Here is a 23,816-nt window from a genome sequence, read left to right on the forward strand (position 1 = left end):
ATATGCAATTTACCGCCTGTTTTGGGGGAAACGAATTAGAGTTTTTGGACGTGAAAATTCAGATATTAGATGGCATGCTCACTACAAAAGTACATAAAAAATCGTCTGCTACTAATAGTCTTCTTCACTTTAACAGTGCCCACCCATTCCATACCAAAAACAGCATACCCTATAGTCAGATGGTGCGATACAGAAAAATCAATAATAACGAGGAATTATTCGGCCAACAAATTGCAGAGTTAAAGACTAATCTCCTAAACAGAAACTACCCACCAGATATTTTAGCAAAAGCGGAACGTAGGGTGGTGCAATTAACTCAAAACGATTTATTAAAAAGACGCAAAACAACACCAAACGTCTCCCCTAATGAGCAGCACAGGTTCACATTTACGTTTAGCCACAGTCCGATTGACAAAGAGATCTACGCAGCCATCAACAGAAATTGGCACATTTTGCAATCTGACAGAGAATTATCTTCTCTGACCATGAATCGCCCAAGGTTTGGGTATAGGCGTACGAGAAATTTAGGGGATTCACTGATTAAAAATCGTCTCCCCGCAATAGAAAATAATTGGCTCACGAAACATCAACCTATGGGTAATCACAAATGTGGCAACTGTAAATTCCGCCATTTAAGACTTCTGAAAAATCCGATTCGCATAGGCTCAGTTTGTCATACAGTCAGAGACTTAATTACGTGCAAAACTCCATATGTGGTCTATTTCATCCTCTGCCCATGCCAGTTTTATTATATTGGTAAAACAATACGTCCCATGGTCACGAGATTTAGTGAGCACTGCAATTCTATAACGTCCGGGAAGGGTCGCCCGCGCTTTATTAAACATATGCGGGATCACCACAATGCGAATCCAAATGTGTTTACAATTCGCAGGTCTTGAGGTGGTTAAAAATCCGGTAACAGGTGGTGACCGCAAGAAAATTCTATTACAGCGCGAGGCACGTTGGATCATGGAGACCAATGCGCAAGGGCCCATTGGTCTCAATGATAAACTGGACATGACAATATTTTTGTAATATTTTTGTAACATTTTTGTTACATATTTTTGTAGCAATATTGTTGTAATTATCATTGTGCTGGCTCCCTCATGTTATGTGGCTCATAATGCCGATTTGTATCTGTGCTTGTTAATCTTGTTTCTTGCACACAAACCAATGTGTTTTTTTTTAAATCTCACACCTGTTCACATCAAGCTGTCTAGTTCCCTATAAAGGAAATGATGATTTTAATTGTGCCCATGGACCCATGGAAGCGCACAAGCGCGAAACGGCCGTAGTCCTGTTCTTTCTCCCCGCACCGCTGATCTCTCCAAGCCGCCTCTCCTTACTATGTCCGTTGTTACGTTACGATGAATAACGGACTTTGATTCGCAATCTACCTGGGTGAGTGCCGCATTTTTCCTTTTTCTCCTTGGATATTTGTTCACTGCTTTTTATGCTGAGCACCACCCGAACATTGCAGACTATATAAGCGCTATAGGAGTCTTGCAGCGGAATCCTCAGGCTGCGGCTACACCTCCTGCTGCGATAACACCTAGTGCCGTTCATATTTTGTGCTTTTTGAATTATATACATATATATATATATATCTACCTATTCTATGTGTACACATTTATTCTACCTATTCTGCTGTAAGCTGTCAGTGTGATTTTACTGTACACCGCACTGAATTGCCGGCTTTAAAGCTATCTAGCGCTGTATGAAGTAATAATATATATACATATATGTGTCTCCCTGACATATATATATATATATATATATATATATATATATATATATATATATATCTCCTATGTGTACACATTTATTCTACCTATTCTATTGTAAGCTGTCAGTGTGATTTTACTGTACACCGCACTGAATTGCCGGCTTTAAAGCTATCTAGCGCTGTATGAAGTAATAATATATATACATATATGTGTCTCCCTGACATATATATATATATATATATATATATATATATACCTATTCTATGTGTACACATTTATTCTACCTATTCTATTGTAAGCTGTCAGTGTGATTTTACTGTACACCGCACTGAATTACCGGCTTTTCTCTCTAACACCGCTGCGTATTTCTCACAAGTCACACTGCTGGTCCGTGTGTAATCCGTATTTTTCGGGCTTCCATAGACTTTCATTGGCGATTTTTTTTTTTTTGCGCAATACGGTGACAAACGCAGCATGCTGCGATTTTCTACGGCCGTAGAAAGCCGTATAATACTGATCAGTAAAATACGGCAGATAGGAGCAGGGGCATAGAGAATAATTGGGCCGTGTGTAATGTGTGTTTTACGGACGTATTTAATGCGCTCATATGTCCGTAAAACTCGTAAGTGTGACGCCGGCCTAAGAGTCTATTGCAGCAGATGGCGCAGCAAGCAGAGGTGGGAAGTTATACCTGTGTGAAGAGAGAAGATAGATGTTAGTTCTTTGCCATGGAATAACTGCTGTATCACGGCGCTTATCTTCTGTGACACTTTGATTCTGGGACGCTTGCGTGCACCCCCACCTGCGTGCACCCCTAAGGATGGATCTAAATTTAAGTTAAACCAACTTTAGTTTGTTAAATTTAAACCAACTTTAAGTTAAACCATCATGCAAAAAAATGGAGCTGCTGAAAGCTTCCATCCTGCAAGAGTCACCTAGATAGAGATGATCTTCCTAATATTGGACAGAAAATATGCCCCCCCCAAAAAGGTTTTACTGATTTTTTAATGTTGCCCCCACTTCTATTTTACAATTGATATAAGTTTATAAGGCTTGTTTTGGGGGCAGTTAACAGTACAGTATTTTCTTGTGCATAAGATTTTGTGATTTCTTTTCATTCTATTTTTTAGGAATGATTGCACAACAGGAATGTTTTACTTACAAACATCCACATGAGAGATGAGAAACGTGATCATTGTGTGTGGATGCCACCAGTGTGGACACCATCATTGTGAATGCCACCATTGTGGATGCCATCAGTGTGGACGCTATCATTGTGAATGCCACCATTGTGGACACCATCAGTGTGGATGCTATCATTGTGGATGCCATCAGTGTGGACACCATCATTGTGAATGGCATCAGTGTGGACGCCATCAGTGTGGACGCCATCAGTGTGGACGCTATCATTGTGAATGGCATCATTGTGGACACCATCAGTGTGGATGCTATCATTGTGGATGCCATCAGTGTGGACACCATCATTGTGAATGGCATCAGTGTGGACACCATCATTGTGAATGCCACCATTGTGGACGCCATCAGTGTGGACGCCATCATTGTGAACGCTGCCATTGTGGACGCCATCATTGTGAATGCCACCATTGTGGATGCCACCAGTGTGGACACCATCATTGTGAATGCCACCATTGTGGACGCCATCAGTGTGGACGCCATCATTGTGAATGCTGCCATTGTGGACGCCATCATTGTGAATGCCACCATTGTGGATGCCATCAGTGTGGACACCATCATTGTGAATGCCACCATTGTGGATGCCATCAGTGTGGACACCATCATTGTGAATGCCACCATTGTGGATGCCATCAGTGTGGACGTCATCATTGTGAATACCATCAGTGTGGACGCCATCATTGTGAATGCCACCATTGTGAATGCCACCAGTGTGGACGCCATCAGTGTGGACGCCATCTGTGTGGATGCCACCATTGTGAATGCCGCCATTGTGGACGCCATCATTGTGAATGCCACCATTGTGGATGCCATCAGTGTGGACACCATCATTGTGAATGCCACCATTGTGGATGCCATCAGTGTGGACACCATCATTGTGAATGCCACCATTGTGGATGCCATCAGTGTGGACGTTATCATTGTGAATGCCATCAGTGTGGACGCCATCATTGTGAATGCCACCATTGTGAATGCCACCAGTGTGGACGCCATCAGTGTGGACGCCATCAGTGTGGACGCCACCATTGTGAATGCCGCCATTGTGGACGCCATCATTGTGAATGCCACCATTGTGGATGCCATCAGTGTGGACGCCATCAGTGTGGACGCCATCAGTGCATCCGAGGGTGAGTATATACCTAATAAAAATATACTCGCCCTCGGACGCGCCCTGCTTCTTTCCGGCAGCCTTCCTTCCTAAGAATCAGCGCTTGAAGGACCTTCGGTGACGTCGCGGCTTGTGATTGGTCGCGTGAGCGGTCACATGGGCGGTCGCGCGACCAATCACAAGCCGCGACGTCATCTAAGGTCCTTCACGCGCTGATTCGAAGGAAGAAAGGCTGCCGGTTAGTACCAGGGCGCGTCAGAGGGTGAGTATAGCAATATTTTTTTATTTTAATTATTTATTTTACGCTTAAATATGGATTCCGATACCGATTTCCGATATTGCAAACATATCGGAACTCGGTATCGGAATTCCGATACCAGATTCAGAAGATCGTCGACCTCATGGCCGACCCCACACAGGGGTCGGGTCAGGTTTCATGAAACCTGACTTTGCCAAAAGTCGGCGACTTCTGAAAATGGCCGACCCGTTTCGCTCAACCCTAGTGGGCACTACCTGACATACATGAATATCAAAGGTAGTGAAGTGTCACAGAACTCTAAGCTATGTTCACACTATTAGTGGTTGATGAAAAAAAAAAGCAGAAAAAAAAAAACTGCAAAAAATGCATATATAAGTTTTTGCTGCATTTTTTGAGCCAAAACCTCGTGAAGTCGAATCAGATTTTTTTTCTTTTTTTTGCACTAAACTTTATTGGAATGCACAAGGCACAAATGTAGCTCGTCAAAAATGTAACAAAAAATGCAACAAAAACCAATCAGAACCTGCTTTTTGAGGCAAGTTTTTTAATGCCGAGACAGCAGGTTTTGCTGCAGAAAAAAAAAAATGCTGAACAAAACATCTAGTGTGAACATAGCCTTATAGGCATCTTAGTAGGAGTGATCAGAATGGCCGGGCATAGCTGCACTGCTCCAGGACTGTGAATAGATGCCGGCTCCGGGACCTCGGGTGCCACTCCATGTATATTTCAAGAGGGTAGCTCCAAATGCAAGCATGAGGAAGAAGTGGTGCAGGCACTCACTGTCCCATATACCGGTATGTCCTTTATTTGGCCGCATCGTGCCGGTGTGCGCTTCTGGGGGACTCGTAGAAGCGCACACCGGCGTGAAACGGCCGTCATCTGTGGCGTCTCCTCTTCACACTTCCTTGATGTTTTTATGTGATTTCCAAATAAAGAGCATAAATGGGACGTTGAGTGTCTGCACCACTTCTTCCTCATATTTGCATTTGGAGTTACATGCGTCTTAAGGCTCATTCAGACGTCACTGTTTTTCACAGATCGTTCTCGTATTTCTGACAGTCTATGGGCAGTTTACATGACCAATGTATTTCCTCTGACTGAGTGATCAACATAAAAGAGATTTGACCATTTTTCACAGACTGGTAGGAGAAGCTGGAGAAACCTCCATAAGTTCTCTGTTCTGATGACTCTGATAAAAAGAAAACACTGATGAAGATGCAAGCGTTCGAGAATGAGAAAATCACTGTTGTCTGAGTGAGTTCTAAGGAAGGGAATCCTTTTTAAGCTAAATGGAGAACTTAAACCAAACATAATGTGGTCTTCTCCAGGTCTGGTGACCATGGATTAGATGTTCTATGAAAAAGTCCGGGGAGTCTACCTGCACATTGGTTACTCACCATGGTCCAGAGAGACTACCTGCACATTGGTTACTCACCATGGCCCAGGGAGTCTACCTGCACATTGGTTACTCACCATGGTCCAGGGAGTCTACCTGCACATTGGTTACTCACCATGGTCCAGGGAGTCTACCTGCACATTGGTTACTCACCATGGTCCAGGGAGTCTACCTGCACATTGGTTAATCACCATGGTCCAGGGAGTTTACCTGCACATTGGCTACTCACCATGGTCCAGGGAGTCTACCTGTACATTGGTTACTCACCATGGTCCAGAGAGACTACCTGCACATTGGTTACTCACCATGGTCCAGGGAGTCTACCTGCACATTGGTTACTCACCATGGCCCAGGGAGTCTACCTGCACATTGGTTAATCACCATGGTCCAGGGAGTCTACCTGCACATTGGTTAATCACCATGGTCCAGGGAGTCTACCTGCACATTGGTTACTCACCATGGTCCAGGGAGTCTACCTGCACATTGGTTAATCACCATGGTCCAGGGAGTCTACCTGCACATTGGATACTCACCATGGTCCAGGGAGTTTACCTGCACATTGGCTACTCACCATGGTCCAGGGAGTCTACCTGTACATTGGTTACTCACCATGGTCCAGAGAGACTACCTGCACATTGGTTACTCACCATGGTCCAGGGAGTCTACCTGCACATTGGTTACTCACCATGGCCCAGGGAGTCTACCTGCACATTGGTTAATCACCATGGTCCAGGGAGTCTACCTGTACAATGGTTACTCACCATGGTCCAGGGAGCCTACCTGTACGTTGGTTACTCACCATGGTCCAGGGAGTCTACCTGCACATTGGTTACTCACCATGGTCCAGGGAGTCTACCTGCACATTGGTTACTCACCATGGCCCAGGGAGTCTACCTGCACATTGGTTAATCACCATGGTCCAGGGAGTCTACCTGTACAATGGTTACTCACCATGGTCCAGGGAGTCTACCTGCACATTGGTTAATCATCATGGTCCAGGGAGTCTACCTGTACATTGGCTACTCACCGTGGTCCAGGGAGCCTACCTGTACGTTGGTTACTCACCATGGTCCAGGGAGTCTACTTGCAGTTTGGTTACTCACCACGTGTACTTCCCTCATATGTGCCATGTTTCACTACTGTGGGGTCCGAGTCGTACTCCAGTACTACTGAAGAGCTCAGGTAGCTGAAGGTGAGCAACAAGACGAGGCTGGTTACAGGAGACATGGAAGAAAGCTGGAGACATTGAAGAGACATTTGTTAGGTGTCTGGTATGTATACACTGTACCAATCAGAAAAGTAAGTAACAAAGGAAGAACATGGCAGAACCTGTTGTCTCAAGTTTTCACAATGTTCTGTGTCATGGACGTACATAATTGTAACATCTATAAGCTATTTCATAGTCGATAGTGAAAATTGAAGCAAGGTTATGAACTTATGACTAGAGATGAGCGAATTTGATCAGAAAACAATCGCCAAACAAATTCGGCATGAATATGGCAGATTCAGATTCGTGATGGGAAACCCGAGTAAAAATTTTATAAAATTGGTAAAAATCGGTAACATTCGGTAAAAGTGCATGACAATATTTGCATTGCCACAAAAATATTTTCAGCACTTTAGCAGCGATAATGGTGGTGTATCATGAGCGTTTGGCATGTGTTTGATGAGGGGAGGGGGGTTGCAGAGCTCAGAGACGCCGCGTTCTTGGAAACACAGCAGTCATTTTTTTCCACGCAGAGAGATAGAGAAAACATGAAGTTAGATCTAGGCAGAATAGGGAAAACCTGAGGTAAAATGTAGGCAGAATAGGGAATACAGGGGTTTGGTTGGGAAAAAAAAATCAACGCAGGTAAAACAAAGAAAGTCGTTACCAATAAAGTCACTTATCCATCCGGCATCTTCCTGACAGGAACGGTTCCAGAATAGATAATGACGCCAACAGCCGTTGACGCAACGTGGATCCGGTGTGGTCCTGAAGAAAGCGATGATCCATTCCCAGCTGGCAACTTTTAGTCTTTGAAACGTCCTGTGGAGTCTACAGTAAAGAGACTTCGGTGGCCGGCAAGGTATATGCCAAAGTCCTGTCAGAATTAGGCGAGGCTCGACGAATATGCACTGGGGATTCATGAAACAGCATGACCAGGTCACAGTCTTACTGACTGTTACAGAGCGATTGGCACCTCGATGTCCGGGTGCTGACCTGCACACGACGGGCTTCTCGTCAGAATCTCTGCCGTCTGTCTCTCTCACGGCCGGGCGTGCGCCTTAGCTGCTAGCTGCCCTGAAGCAGGAGCTCTCACTCTCTCCACTGGCACGGCTCTCTCTCCTGGCAACTGGGGCTCCTTCTATATGGCCCGTCGCCATACCGGTACCCTCTGGTGGAGGAAGCAGCGTGTGCCGCTCACCGCTCTGTGCACTCCTCTCTGTGCTGCCCTCTGCACTCCAATCCGCCGGCACCAGGCTCTCCGGCTTCACGCGCCTTTTCCTCCTCCCCTTCTGACGCTGTGCACCCTTTTTTGGTTCTCCCCTCCACCCTGGGACAGCAGGAAACTGCATCTCACTAGGGCTTCCCCCAGGCTGCAGGGGAAGGTCCGGCTCTCGCAAGCTTCCCCCCGGAAACAGAGGATGCAGCCCTTTTAGTTCTGGACCCAGCATACAGGTACCCATCATCTTGTCGACCTCCTTACATTTGCACAGTGTGGCTAGCCAATCAGGATGCAGGAAACACCCACAATGTCCTGACACCACAGCTTGTGTCATTGGCTGCGGAATTCACATGTTCCTCTTCATATAAATATCTGACATATGATTTTAGAGCCATTTTGACACCAATACAGCACAGTGATGCTGCTCCTGACGCTGCCACTGTTTGCATCAATATTTCAGCTATTTAGTTAGGTGGTCGTATATCAGTCAGATAGTGAAGCTCGATAGTGTCCAGTGTGGCTGGAAAATTTACCTTCCAGATTTTTTATTTTTTTTGGAGGGGACATTACTAAGGTTCTCAGACAAAGCCAGCAGGCAAATGGCCCACAAGTGTGTTGTGCACTGCTTTTATTGTGCTCCATGCACGAGTATAGCATATTAAATAATATGTTTTCAATAGCTAAATGTGAAAAAGCCTGCTGTATCCCACCTTGTCATTTATTGCTGTGGTGATATAAAACTGTCTTCAGACCTAAGGCACATTGCAGAAAAAAATGAATTTTTTCTGTTCCTGAATGTGAAACAACCCGCTGTATCACACATTGTCTTGTTGTGGCGGTGATATGAAGCTGTCTGCAGACCTAAAGCCCATTAAAAAAATATCATTTTTCCGATAAATAATAATAATTTTATTTATATAGCGCCAACACATTCCGCAGCGCTTTACAATTTATAGAGGGGACTTGTACAGACAATAGACATTACAGCATAACAATAAACACAGTTCAAAACAGATACCAAGAGGAATGAGGGCCCTGCTGCTCGCAAGCTACAAACTATAGGAAAAGGGGAGACACGAGAGGTGGATGGTAACAATTGCTTTAGTTATTCGGACCGGCCATAGTGTAAGGCTCGGGTGTTCATGTAAAGCTGCATGAACCGGTTATCAGCCTAAGTATGTAGCAGTACAGACACAGAGGGCTATTAACTGCATAAAGTGTATGAGAACATGATGCGAGGAACCTGATTATGTTTTTTTTTTTTTTAATGGGCCACACAGGGATAGTTAGGTTAATGCATTGAGGCAGTAGGCCAATCTGAACAAATATGTTTTTAGGGCACGCTTAAAACTGTGTGGATTGGGGATTAATCGTATTAACCTGGGTAGTGCATTCCAAAGAATCGGCGCAGCACGTGTAAAGTCTTGGAGACAGGAGTGGGAGGTTCTGATTATTGAGGATGCTAACCTGAGGTCATAAGCGGAGCGGAGGGCACGGGTAGGGTGGTAGACTGAGACCAGAGAGGAGATGTAGGGTGGTGCTGAGCCATGGAGTGCTTTGTGGATGAGGGTAATAGTTTTTTACTGGATTCTGGAGTGGATGGGTAGCCAGTGTAATGACTGGCACAAGGTAGAGGCATCGGTGTAACGGTTGGTGAGGAATATGATCCTGGCAGCAGCATTCAGGACAGATTGGAGCGGGGAGAGTTTGGTGTGTGATACAGTCTGCTATATCCAACCTTTTCATTTAGTTCCGTTGAAATTATTCTATGTGCAGAGATGTTGCACATTAAATCTTTTTTTTGTTGTTTTTTTACAAACGTGACACAGCAGCTGAGATCTGAGTTTGAAGTTGTTTTGAGCCTTTCTTCTAGATTATGTGAGTCTTTGGCATCCAATATCTCACTCGTATCTTTTAAGGTATGTTTATATGTTCCGTAAAGACAGTGCTTTGGACGCAGCAGATACACGCTCCGTCCAAAGTGCTGCCGGCTTTTGTACGCGTGTACCTGCACACCACCACACCGGTGACCTACAGACAATCATAAAGTTGACCTACAGATCACCACACAAATTACCTACAGACCACCACACAGATGACCTCAGACCACCATAAAGATGATGTGTAGACCAGCATACAGATGACCTACAGACCACCACACCAGTGACCTACAGACCACCACAAAAATCACCTACAGATGACCTACAGATCACCATACAGGTGACCTACAAAGCAAACAGATAATGTGTAGACCAGCATACAGATGACCTACAGACCACCACACCGGTGACCTACAGACCATTATACAGTTGACCTACAGACCACCACACAAATCACCTACAGATCACCATACAGGTGACCTACAGACCAAACAGATAATATGTAGACCAGCATACAGATGATCTACAGACAACCATACAGATGACCTACAGACCATTATACAGTTGACCTACAAACCACCACACAAATCACCTACAGATCACCATACAGATAATGTGTAGACCAGCATACAGATGACCTACAGACCACCACATCCGTGACCTACAGACCACCACACAGATAATGTGTAGACCAGCATACAGATGACCTACAGACTGCTATACAGATGACCTACAGACCACCAAACAGAAAATGTGTTGACCAGCATACAGATGATCTACAGACCACCATACAGACAACCTACAGACCGCAATACAGTTGATCTACAGACCACCACACAGATCACCTACAGACCTCTGTCCAGATTTTGTTTGTTTGTATGTACCCAGCCTTAATGTTACATCTAGGATCTTGTTCACACCACAGAAGTTGACGGCTCCTAAATCTCCAATCTGTCAGTGCTTTGATGGATTTTCATGGGGTTAAATCCACTGCCTCTCCCCGACAAATCCACAGCTAATTCAGGTATTGTAGTCCTGCAAATATATTTGCGACAGAATCTGCACCAAGTTCTTTCCTCGAGTCTGAACAGAGTCGCCACTCTGCTAGGGCTGAAAACTGCAGGAGGCTTACCATCGGTGCCTTCATCCTTAGCTTGTGTTCACACATTGCAGAATAGTTGTGGTGTAAAACAAATGACCAGATGAAGGAATGAGAGGTGAACAAGTGAGAAAAAAGCCATGTGCTGGGGTTATGGGGGTCCCAATCAGCCATGACTAGATTAAGGGCTCATACTCACCTGCGAGAAACTCGGATGAGTCTCGCATGTTAATGCCGGCACTGCACCCGGCACTTAGATCGGAGCGTTCAGCTGGCGGCAGCACCGGGTGTTGACGTGCGAGACTCATCCGAGTTTCTCGCAGGTGAGTATGAGCCTTTACACAGAGACTTTCCTTATGGCCTCATTCACTCAGCAGTGATTCTTCTCAAAAAACAGTATAATGTCCATCAGCGTTCGGTCCGTGTGTCGGATTTTACCATCAGTGATTTTATCTTGAGAAACCTGAGTGCTTCTTCTCACCATCATAATAATACCGAGAATTCAGTCAGAAAAGGACATTTCTAGGATTTCCTCACAGACATCAGAGTTCTGCAAAAATCCCAGACATGTGGACATCTACTATAGCGGGTACGTCTCCCACCCGCGAAGCCATGGAGAGACCAAGTACGACCTCTGCTGGGGGTTTGTATGTTCTCCTGTGTTTCGTGGGTTTCCTCTGGTTCTCCCACACTCCAAAGACTGATAGGGAACCTAGATTGTGAGCCACAATAGGGACAGTGATGATGATGTCGGGAAAGCGCGGTGAAAATAACGGTGCTATATGGTTACGTTGACAAGTTGCGTTTTTGTTCTTTTTTCTGCTAATTTTCTGCTGCGTTTTCCAGAACCAGCAAAGTCTATGAGACTTCAGAAATCTCACGCACGTCTTGGGGTTTATTCCGGACGGATCTGTCAAACTGCTGCGTTTTTTAAATCTGCCGCATCACTTCTTTCACCAATAGAAAGTAATCGATAAGTGGAAAAGCACAGGAGAAACGCAGGCATCAGGTTTTGCTGCATTTTTGGTGAGAAAACCTTAAGGAAGTTGCATCATGATTTTTAAGGGTGCACTAAACTTTGTCAGAGTTCACAAGAGACAATAAAAATGCAGGAAAACTTGTTTATAGCAGCGTATTTACCGCCAAGACAGCAGGAAAAAAAGTAGCAAAAACGCAACGTGTGAACAAAGCCTATAAGTGAGTAAAAGAAATAGACCGCATGAAAAATGCATGCGTGAATGAGGCCTGATTCCTCCATGCCCACCCATATATTCTCATATATACTCATACTATGTGCACAGGTATATACACACACCGCATAGTATACCTGTAACGGGGTCTGTCGTGCTGGGGTACCTCTTTTAGTACCACCCCGTGTTTCAGGAGCTCCACTCTGCTTTGGCTGGAGTCTGAATGAAGGACGCTGGCTGGAATTGCTTGATTACATGGGCGCATATAAAAGATCACTGCTTCTCCACATATTTCCAGTCTGACAACACTTTACTCACAGGACACAGAATATATCACACAGATACAGAGGGCAGGCCAATAGAAAAGCGGCAGGCCAGACATACATTAGAATAGCCGCAGGGGGCCGGAGCCTGCCGATATTTACTGTGGGAATTACAAAGGTGGGGGGCGGACAAAAGGGGAATATCGTGTCCCCTCTGCCCAGGGGCGCAGCCTGTGGGCTGATGATTAGGGACATGCGTCTCACATGGAACCTATTATACATACATATAACTGCACAACATATTCTGAGTGCTGAGTGGTTCCGTAACATGTAACACGGCTCCCCTTTTCAGCGACGCGATCGGCATTCACAGTCTGATCCTTAACGGATCGGTTTGGGGATGACTGAAGTTTATGGGGTTGGTACAAGTTTCGTTTGTCGACTTAGTCCATCGGCGTTACCGTTTTGTTTTCCGGGTCTGTAGTGGATGGTGAAGTCCAGAGGTTGTAGGGCTAAACTCCACCGCAGCAATCTGGCGTTGTCTCCGGAGACCCGATTAAACTAGACTAGGGGATTATGGTCCGTTAGGAAGGAAAACTGTCGTCCATACAAATATGGTTGTAACTTTTTGAGTGCCCATACTACTGCCAGGCACTCCTTCTCGATGGCCACATACCTTCATGGGGCAGTAGTTTCCGACTCAGGTAAGCTACCGGGTGTTCTTGGCTGTCCGGCCCGACTTGGCTTAGTACTGCCCCCAATTCAAACATAGAAGCGTCTGTGTGAACCAGGAAACATTTAGTTGGATCGGGTGTGGCCAATACAGGGGTATTGGTGAGGGCGTCCTTTAGCTGGCGGAAGGCTTCCTCACACTCTGGGGTCCAGGTTACCTGGCGGGGTTGGTTCTTACGGGTCAGATCAGTGAGGGGCTTGGATACGCTGCTGTAATTGGGGATGAATTTCCTGTAATACCCGGCTGTCCCAAGAAACGCCATGACCTGGGTTTTAGTGCGTGGGGTGGGCCATTTGGCTATGGCCTCAATCTTGGCTGGTTCTGGTCGCTGTTTCCCACTTCCTACCCAATGCCCTAAATACTGAACCTCTGCTTTGCCCACGTGACACTTGTTTGGGTTCAGGGTTATTTTTGAGGGTATATCTATGGTATTATACATTATTACGCTGCCATATAGAGCTGCACTCATAATCAAACTCTTTTTTTCTTTTTCTTTTTTATATTTATTTTTTCATTTTTTTGTGTTTTTTTTCACGGGTATCGGAGGTGTATTTGGGACATTATCTTTTGTCTATCCTTACTGTAGGGATTGTAAGAGACCCTAGGGTCAGCCGCCGAGGAGTGGGGGCGCCTACCGCAGAAAATTAGGGTGTCTACCTCCACTGTCAAGCAGTTATCAGTATAGGATTGTGCATTAGGGCTCACCAGTTTTCCTGTATTGCAGGTTCAGCTAGGGATTGAAAAGGGTGAGCCGTCGAGGAGTGGGGGCGCCTACCGCGGTAAAATAGGGTGCCAACCTCCACTGATAGGCAGGATTCATGGTAGTCCGTTATAGGGTTCTCTAGGTACATTATATAATTTTTTATTGTATTGGAAAAAATAGAGTCTTTTTAATTGTTGTGATTAAAAGTTATTTTTTAGGGATCCTTGTTTTTTCTGGTTTGGTCTTCTAAATCCTCCAACAAGCTGACCTCAACAAGGCCATCCCCGACTCCCCAGTTCAGGTGAATCCTGGCAGTGGGCAGTCGATGTATGGCTCCCCCTGCTACACGGACTGCCACTGTCCCGTCCGTCTTCTCTTGGTCCCGGACGAGATGAGGCTTCACCAGGGTCAAAGTTGCCCCGGAATTTCTTAGTCCCTGCATAAGTTTCCCATTAACCCACACGACCTGTCGATGCTGTTGTCGATTATCTGTCCGGGCTGCCTGCACGGGGTCTACTTCATGCAGCACTTCCTCCATCTCTTCCACCCCCTGGTTAGTCGTAGCCCGTAATGCTGGGTCAGCTTCGCCTTGGTAGCAGTATACAGCGGCCCGGTGAGATGGTAGCTGTTCCCGCCTTTGGCCACTGGGTATGCTGAGCTGGTTGGGACATTGTCTTTGGAGGTGGCCCAGCTGACGGCAGGTGTGGCATCGCGCCCCAGGGGGACTGTGGTAGGCCGGGTTTTTAGCTGGTCTCCCTATAATCTTCTGTGGTTTGGGGGCCTCCAGGTCCATGGGCGGACCCCTAGAGACCATCTTTGATCCGGACAGCTGAGGGCTCCTGGCATCATGATGTTCATCGGCCAGGCGAGTGGCCTCCTAAAGAGTCGTTGGCCGCCTGTCCCGAAGCCATTCCTGTGTCTCGGGGTTTAGTCCATTAAAGAATCGTTCTAACAAGAAGAGCTGGAGGACGTCCTCCTTAGTGGTTGCTTGGCTCCCTTGTACCCACTGTAGTAGTGACCGCTGTAATTTACAGGCCCATTCAGCGTGGGTATCGGTTACTCGTTTTATAAGTCCGCGGAACTTTTGGCGGTATGCCTCTGGTGTCAGCGCATACCGGGCAAAGATCACTTCTTTGATCCGCTCATAGTCCATACAGTCCTCATCAGGTACCGTGCGATAGGCGTCCGCTGCCCGGCCTGTCAGCTTGCTGGCCAGAATCTGAACCCGTTCCTCCGGCTTCACTTGATGAAGGGCACACTGCCGCTCAAAGTCCTGCAGAAAACCATCAATGTCTTCCTCTGCCTCCCCCAACTGTCGGAAGGCATTATACTGGATCTTTTTGTGGCTTACTGTTGAAGGTACCTGGGCGGAGGCCAGAGCTCCCCCTGCTCGCTGACTCTCCATCTTGGCCAGCTCCACTTTTGTCCGCTCTGCCATTTCCATCTTGACTAGCTCTATCCCGGTCCGCTCGGCCATCTCTTCCTTCAGATCAGTACGCACATCAGCCATCACCTCTCGTATGATCTCTACTGCAGGGTTTGGGCCATAGAACGCCAGTCTGTTCTTTACCTCCCTCTGGAATTCAGTCTCCTCCATGTTCATATTGGGGGGCGTTGCACTGTCGTGTTCCATGACGGCTGCTATCAAATCCGCTTTTGTTTTGTTGCTGGCGATTAACCCTCGAGCTTCCACTAGATCTTTTAATATAGTCCTCTTTAACTTCTGGTAGTTGTTTTCCATTCATTCCTTTCCTCCTGTAGACTGGGTATCACATCCCGCTGTCTGCCACCAGTGTAACGGGGTCTTTCGTGCTGGAGTACCTCTTTCAGTACCACCCCGTGTTTCAGGAGGTCCACTCTGCTTTGGCTGCAGTCGGAATGAAGGACGCTGGCTGGAATTCCTGGATTACATGGGCGCATATAAAAGATCACTGCGTCTCCACATATTTCCAGTATGACCAGGGCCGTATTTAGAGTTTCTGCTGCCCTAGGCACTTTTAGTGCTGCCTCCCCCATTGGTAAGTATGACACTATCCGCAGTGACTTTGGCAAGAATCGCTGATGTGAAAGTCGCCTTTTGCAGCAGATCGGGCAGTTTTTCTGCATCTGCCGCGTAACGGATCACTTACGGCAACACTGTGTTTGGTTTCATTCATTCCCTATGGGATTTGCGGTACTTGCTGTGATCTGGGAAATGCGGTACCATACCCCCAACTTTTGAAGAAGGGAAAAAGGTGTAAAGGTTGCGGCGTACGTAGTGCACCGCGGCAAATTTTGGGCCACGCCTCTGACCACACCCATTTCACAACTAATCACACCCATATCCAAGTCCCAACCACACCCATTCAGCACTGCTGATCACACTGTTTCATATACAATAATTAAAACCAAAAAAATATGGCCACGCAGTGCTCCATACTGTATAATGGCTACGCAGTGCTCCACATACTGTATAATGGCCCTACATGATGCTCCATCCTGTATAATGGCCACACAGTGCTCCATACTGTATAACGGCCACACAGTGCTCCATACTGTATAATGACCTCACATGATGCTCAATACTGTATAATGACCGCACATGATGCTCAATACTGTATAATGACCGCACATGATGCTCCATACTGTATAATGGCCACACAGTGCTCCATACTGTATAATGACCTCACATGATGCTCAATACTGTATAATGGCCACACATGATGCTCAATACTGTATAATGACCGCACATGATGCTCCATACTGTATAATGACCGCACATGATGCTCAATACTGTATAATGACCACACATGATGCTCCATACTGTATAATGGCCGCACATGATGCTCAATACTGTATAATGACCGCACATGATGCTCCATACTGTATAATGGCCGCACATGATGCTCCATACTGTATAATGGCCGCACATGATGCTCCATACTGTATAATGGCCACACATGATGCTCCATACTGTATAATGACCGCACATGATGCTCCATACTGTATAATGGCCATACATGATGCTCCATACTTTATAATGGCCCCACATGATGCTCAATACTGTATAATGGCCGCACATGATGCTCCATACTGTACAATGAACACACATGATGCTCAATACTGTATAATGACCGCACATGATGCTCAATATTGTATAATGACCTCACATGATGCTCCATACTGTATAATGGCCATACATGATGCTCCATACTTTATAATGGCCCCACATGATGCTCCATACTGTATAATGGCCATACATGATGCTCCATACTTTACAATGGCCCCACATGATGCTCCATACTGTATAATGACCGCACATGATGCTCCACACTGTATAATGGCCCCACATGATGCTCAATACTGTATAATGACCGCACATGATGCTCCATACTGTATAATGACCCCACATGATGCTCCATACTGTATAATGGCCGCACATGATGCTCCATACTGTATAATGACCGCACATGATGCTCCATACTTTATAATGACCACACATGATGCTCAATACTGTATAATGGCCGCACATGATGCTCCATACTGTATAATGGCCACACATGATGCTCCATACTGTATAATGGCCACACATGATGCTCCATACTGTATAATGACCCCACATGATGCTCCATACTGTATAATGACCGCACATGATGCTCAATACTGTATAATGGCCGCACATGATGCTCCATACTGTATAATGGCCACACATGATGCTCCATACTGTATAATGGCCACACATGATGCTCCATACTGTATAATGGCCACACATGATGCTCCATACTGTATAATGACCCCACATGATGCTCCATACTGTATAATGGCCGCACATGATGCTCCATACTGTATAATGACCGCACATGATGCTCAATACTGTATAATGGCCGCACATGATGCTCCATACTGTATAATGGCCACACATGATGCTCCATACTGTATAATGGCCCCACATGATGCTCCATATTGTATAATGGCCATGGCTCATATCCCCCTCCCCTCCTCCTGTATGCATGGCTCATAATTCCCCCCCCTCCCTATGCATGGCTGATGGCTCATAATTCCCCCCCCCTCCCTCCCTATGCATGGCTGATGGCTCATAATTCCCCCCCTCCCTCCCTATGCATGGCTGATGGTGCTCATAATTCCCCCCCCCTCCCTGTGCATGGCTGATGGCGCTCATAATTCCCCCTCCCTCCCTCCCTATGCATGGCTGATTGTTAAATATTAATTATTCTTATTTTTATTCTGTACTGAGCACATGGTTTCTTGCTGACACTATGAAAAGCTATTTCTGTGTATGTAGCTCAGAGTATAAGTTAACTCCATATACAGAGGACACGTGATCTGTAGAAACCATATAAATAATGTATCTAAGGAGGGTGGGGGGCTTTTTGTCACGTGGGACGGTCACCTGCCTTCCTTCACCATCATTCTCCATGGACATGAGACAAGACACGAGGAACAGCAGCTGTTAGCTACTCCATGCCATGATGACTTCAGACTTTCACACAGACAGATGACTTCTACCATTCAGGACCCTGGAAAGATGAGTAACAGGAGAAGCGCTGATATCTACACATGGACACTCTGTTTGTAATTGTTTCATCTACCTTTAATGTTTTTGCTGCGATGGTGGATAACTCAATAAACCACTATACTTTCGTCAGAATATCATGACATTTTTCTTTTAAGAATAACGCACCTGGTTAAGTCTTGATTAGATATTTTTGCGCAATAACGATTTTTAACATTTGGCCTAGCCAGCCAGTTTTGATTTTTTGTGCTATTTTTGCGTGAATTTCCTTCTTCTTGCACACGGGGGAAGACAGAAGAGTTCCGCTAGATTGTGCAAGTATTCAGGAATTCCACTTCAAGTCACAAAGATCTCACAAGAACCTACGAATTACGAAGACTTTAACAGGTGTCAGACGGATTGACAGCAAGCACTGGTAGTGCTGAAGATAGATGTGCTAAAAATAGCCGTGCTGAAGTCCGGAGCCCAGCGTTGTAAAAGCAAAGGGACTACAAGCTGAGATTTCAAGGTAAGACAAATGGATTTGATAAATTCATATTCTAAATCAAGTCAGATAGAATTTGTAAGTTTGTACGGATCTAGCTTAGAAATATTTTGGTCTAATTTATTTGCAGAATGCAGAACTGCGAATTTGAATTTAGATTCTAAGCTAATGTTTAGGAAAAAAAGAAAAAGAGCAACTTAAAAATATTTTACATATGGTTTATGTATTTAACGAGTTTGTGACAGAGAAGTCCAAAAAAGACAGTGTAGAAAGAATTTCTAAGGAAACGAATGATGTTCCCAAGATTGACTGTAATGAGAAGAGTGAGAAAGATGTGACGCACGTATCTGTGATGACGATGACCACCCAAAGTGACATTGACTTTGTGACACAAGATGAAAAACAAGATGGAGGAAGTGAAGGAGACATGACAATTGACAAAGATGATCTACGAGGGACAGATGTACAAGGGCCACTAAAAATAGACGACTCAGAGGCCCAACTCCAACCTAAATCTAGGAAAATCCTGCTAAAATTATGCAAAATCATTCCTGCATATGATGACAAAATCCATGTGTGCAGAAATTCAGAGATATTTGAGAGTTTTGCTGATAAGTTTGATTTGACTAATGTGCAGAGAAATAATTTGTTTAAAATTTGGCTTCCGGTAATCTTCTCCAGAAGACTCTCACTAAAAATGTAGACTGATGAGTTCCACGAAAAGATGACTGATGTAGAAAGATTAAGAATTTTGATTTTCTGTGGATTGAAAGAAAATTATCCAGATCTTGATATTCTTCTAAAATTGAAGATTGGCCGGGAAGAATGTACTTTTACATTCATGTCCATTTTTGAAAGGATTTATAAATTGGTCTGTACGAATTTGAATCAACAATCCATGATAAATTGTTTTGTAAACAAGTTTAAATTCTTAAATCCTGTATCTCGTGCAATTGCTACACAGAAAAATTCTTTATACGAATGCGCCCAATCCCTAGATTTTTCTAGAAAACACGAGAATCTTGAAAGGAAAACACATTTTACTAAGTTTTTTGAAACCAGTCAGAATTCAATCTTATCAAAAGCCAAAATCAAAATCTTCAAATCTGATCCAAAATCAAATCTATGAAGTACGAAGAAAATTACATATTTGCTATAAACCCTATGAAAAGATTCAGGAGTCTATTAAAGAAATTTATCTGAAAGATTTAAAATCTGAAGGGTCAGATCTGTCTGTAAAGATGGCGGAGACTGACAGACGGAAGCAGGTGAGTATCCCAGGGGGAGCTCAGCTGAACACTCCATTATCACAGCAGCTCTTCAAAGAGTCCATAGGGTTAAAAATGACCTTACTAAATAAAGCATTTAGCTACATTTTGGGATAGGAATTGGCTAAAAATGTAATTATATTATATGATGTTATACAATGTATTATTTATTAATATGTAATTATTTTATTCAATATAATTCTGCAGTTACATATATTAATATAGTATACAGTAAATACTGTAGCATATTTGTATAAGTAGAGATTATATTAACTGTATTTTTATATGTATAGTGAAATAATTAAAATTTACTCCAGTAAAAAAATATTTAGAATTACATTAAATACATTTATTAAATATATACATATGTATAAGATATCTAAATTATTTTGTTTTGAAATAAATATGAAATTAACCTTTATCTTTCATTTTCCCTTAGAATTTTACTTTCAAAGCGAGGATTGAACAAAAAAAATACCTGTTTCATGAATTTATGTCTTATTCACACAGGAAGCTATATTAACACTTAAAAATAAATAATATATCTAACAACCTAAAAATGTGTGTACTACATGTAAATTTTCTTTCTGTAATAATCTAAAACGTGTTTTTTTTTTTCCTCCCACTGCATGGTGCATGGTGTGACATATGTGAGTTAAGAAATATCATATAGTCTTGTTTTTTTAGTTTTAGGAATTTTCCTCAGCTTTACATGCAAATGGATTCCTGTACCGAAATAGCGTTGGAACATTCAACTCGGGTTTCTTGTAAATGGAGGAGTCCTTTCTATAGGTTAAAACATAGTGTTAGATAATATTTGGGGAATATTCAAAGGAATATTAGAATACTAAATTTAATAGATTACAATGCGCATTGATTGATAATTAGGATACAATATTTTGGGTTAATATATGTGTATGTGAAATATACATTGTCAACGTCTATGTGTGTCACCGTCTGAGTGACAGGTAACAGAGAAGTGTATGGGCAGCTGCTGAGTGAACCTAATGCTAAGTGTGTAATGTAAGAGTGACCAGAGCGTGGAATGTGGAATGTGGAATGTGGATGCACAGTTTGACTGAGGCCTCATGATTTATGGTATGTTTGAAAAAAAAAACAAAAAAAACAACAACTTTGTGTTTAATAAATAATAAGATTCAGTTAAATTATTAGAATATTAAGATATATTTAAATATTATTATTCAACATATATTTCTTTAGTGATTATTAGTGAATAAGTACAATAACATTTTCCAAATTATAATTTTTTTCATATTCAGTGTTTTTTTATGGTTACATAGATGAGTACACATCTTCAAACAAATATATGGCACAAGTTGATACTGTTAGGGCAGTGAGAATCTGGAATTGCTTGCCTGAGGAGGTGGTGATGGCGAACTCAGTCGAGGGGTTCAAGAGAGGCCTGGATGTCTTCCTGGAGCAGAACAATATTGTATCATACAATTATTAGGTTCTGTAGAAGGACGTAGATCTGGGTATTTATTATGATGGAATATAGGCTGAACTGGATGGACAAATGTCTTTTTTCGGCCTTACTAACTATGTTACTATGTTACTATGTTACTATGACAGTTATAAAAATAATGATTTTTCACTTGGGTTTTTACAAATTAATTTTTTCATAAAATAATATTTTTTGATATTAAGGGGGAAATGTGTTTTTGATCATGATCACATCATCACATTTCATCAATACCTCTTCTTCACACATTTTAATAAAGAAGAAATATTAATAAGGTATTATTGGGTATAATAACAATACATATTATAAAAGTCATTTTTTCCTCTAATGAAGGGTATTATATGCAAAGCTGCATAATTTCAATATTTTGGTGATCCAAGGTTATGACAACATCTACATGAGGAAAATATTAAGGGAATGTGTTACTGAGACATAATCTCAGCATTTGTCATCAACATATAAAGGCCTTATTTTTATTTTTATTTTTTATTCTCATTTTTATTTTTCATTTTTTTTCCACTTTTCTTTCAATTTTTATTTTTCATTCTTATTTTTCATAAAGGAAAAATCAATATTTAATAGAGTAATGTCTACAAGCATATTGCTTTATCAAATATAGTGATCATATGGTTTCATTATATAAGAAATGTTTCAATTCCAAGTTAAATACAATTCTTTCACTCATTCATTCATTCATATATATATTCTTATTTTGGTTCATGGCTATACATACTTACATATTATTGGTCTACTGAACATAAATTAATAAAGTTTTAATAATAAATATCAGCACTTGTTACATAAAAGACATACTGACATCTATGGGTTCAAAAAGAAATTACACCTATGACATAAAAATGTCCAATCACATGAAGAATATGGTTAATAATATACTATCATTTATTATTATTATTATTATTATTATTATTTTATTTTCCAAATATAAATTCCATTTTAATATCATTTAATAATTATATGGATATTATTGATTGCTATGGTACGCTGTGATATTATAAGTTAGGAAAATTACCAGATTTGGTATAGAATAGGGAATGAAGACTTCAATCAAGATACCGGAGATACGTTAATAAAGACTTTTCATATTTTCAACTGATTCTAAAAAGTTGCAAGAAGAAAAGCCGTTATCCAGAAGTTCCACAAGGTAACAATGCTATGATTTCTGAGTAATAGACTGTGTCAAATGCAATTCATGTCACCACTCACAACTACAGCATCCATCACTGACAACTGAGTACAGTATCAAAGATGAACGGTGTTATCACGTTCCAGTGGTTTCCTATCACCTATAAGACTTCCATGAAAGCTGGTGAACACTCAGGTAATTGTCAGGTAATAACCCTGACATGTGTCCTGTGCACTAGGGACTGGTTATGGTGCTATATTTGGCAAGGAAGAGTCAATGTAACCCTTGCTGTGCTGACCAAAGACGTCACACCTGTTCCAAGACCAGTGCGGACGATATGAGGATTCCAGATGATTTCCAAGGCGAGCCAATGTAAGTCCAGGTCTCTAAAGGTGACACTACACAGATATTAAAGCTACATTTCATCTATGGACTTTGTTTTCTTATCAACATTTGATTTTATGGACTTTGATTGACACATGACACACAGTCTCTACATATCTACATGTTATCATCTATTAGAAAAGACTTATAATAAAGATTGTTTAAAAGAATCAAGAAGACATCAATATGAAGACCAGATGACATCAGACCTGAGATGCTTCAAGTAGATATAGGGAAGTATATATATATATATTTTATATGAATATTAGTCACGGCCTACCATAACATGAAGTTACATATCATTATATTATTGAGAACATATAACAATATTATTATTGATGTTATTTATTACATCATTTTGCCAAAGAAGAAAGAAGATTTTATTAATATTTTAATTTGAGGGTTCCAATCAATGTCTGTCACCCTCAAAAGGGGGAATTGTTAAATATTAATTATTCTTATTTTTATTCTGTACTGAGCACATTGCTTCTTGCTGACACTATGAAAAGCTATTTCTGTGTATGTAGCTCAGAGTATAAGTTAACTCCATATACAGAAG

At 42.7% G+C, this 23,816-nt stretch overlaps 1 protein-coding gene across 2 annotated transcripts in view; it reads right to left on the bottom strand.

Moving 5' to 3' along the window:
* The window catches only part of LOC138638877 (WAP four-disulfide core domain protein 8-like), a 78,562-nt gene extending 55,114 nt beyond the window's left edge, over window positions 1-23,448 (bottom strand). The window contains exons 1-2 of one of the 2 annotated variants that reach the window (XM_069728581.1): window positions 22,760-23,448; window positions 6,788-6,920 (exon numbers count right to left, since the gene is read on the bottom strand). In XM_069728581.1, the coding sequence (XP_069584682.1) occupies window positions 6,788-6,911 (124 nt within the window). In that variant the 5' untranslated portion in view covers window positions 6,912-6,920; window positions 22,760-23,448. Of the gene's footprint in view, window positions 1-6,787; window positions 6,921-7,558; window positions 8,204-22,759 lie in introns of those variants that run through there. The other variant, XM_069728580.1, reaches the window with a different exon arrangement.
* Window positions 23,449-23,816: the final 368 nt, after the last annotated feature.

Source organism: Ranitomeya imitator, chromosome 5 (assembly GCF_032444005.1).
Source record: "Ranitomeya imitator isolate aRanImi1 chromosome 5, aRanImi1.pri, whole genome shotgun sequence".
In the NCBI taxonomy this organism is placed as follows: Eukaryota; Metazoa; Chordata; class Amphibia; order Anura; family Dendrobatidae; genus Ranitomeya; species Ranitomeya imitator.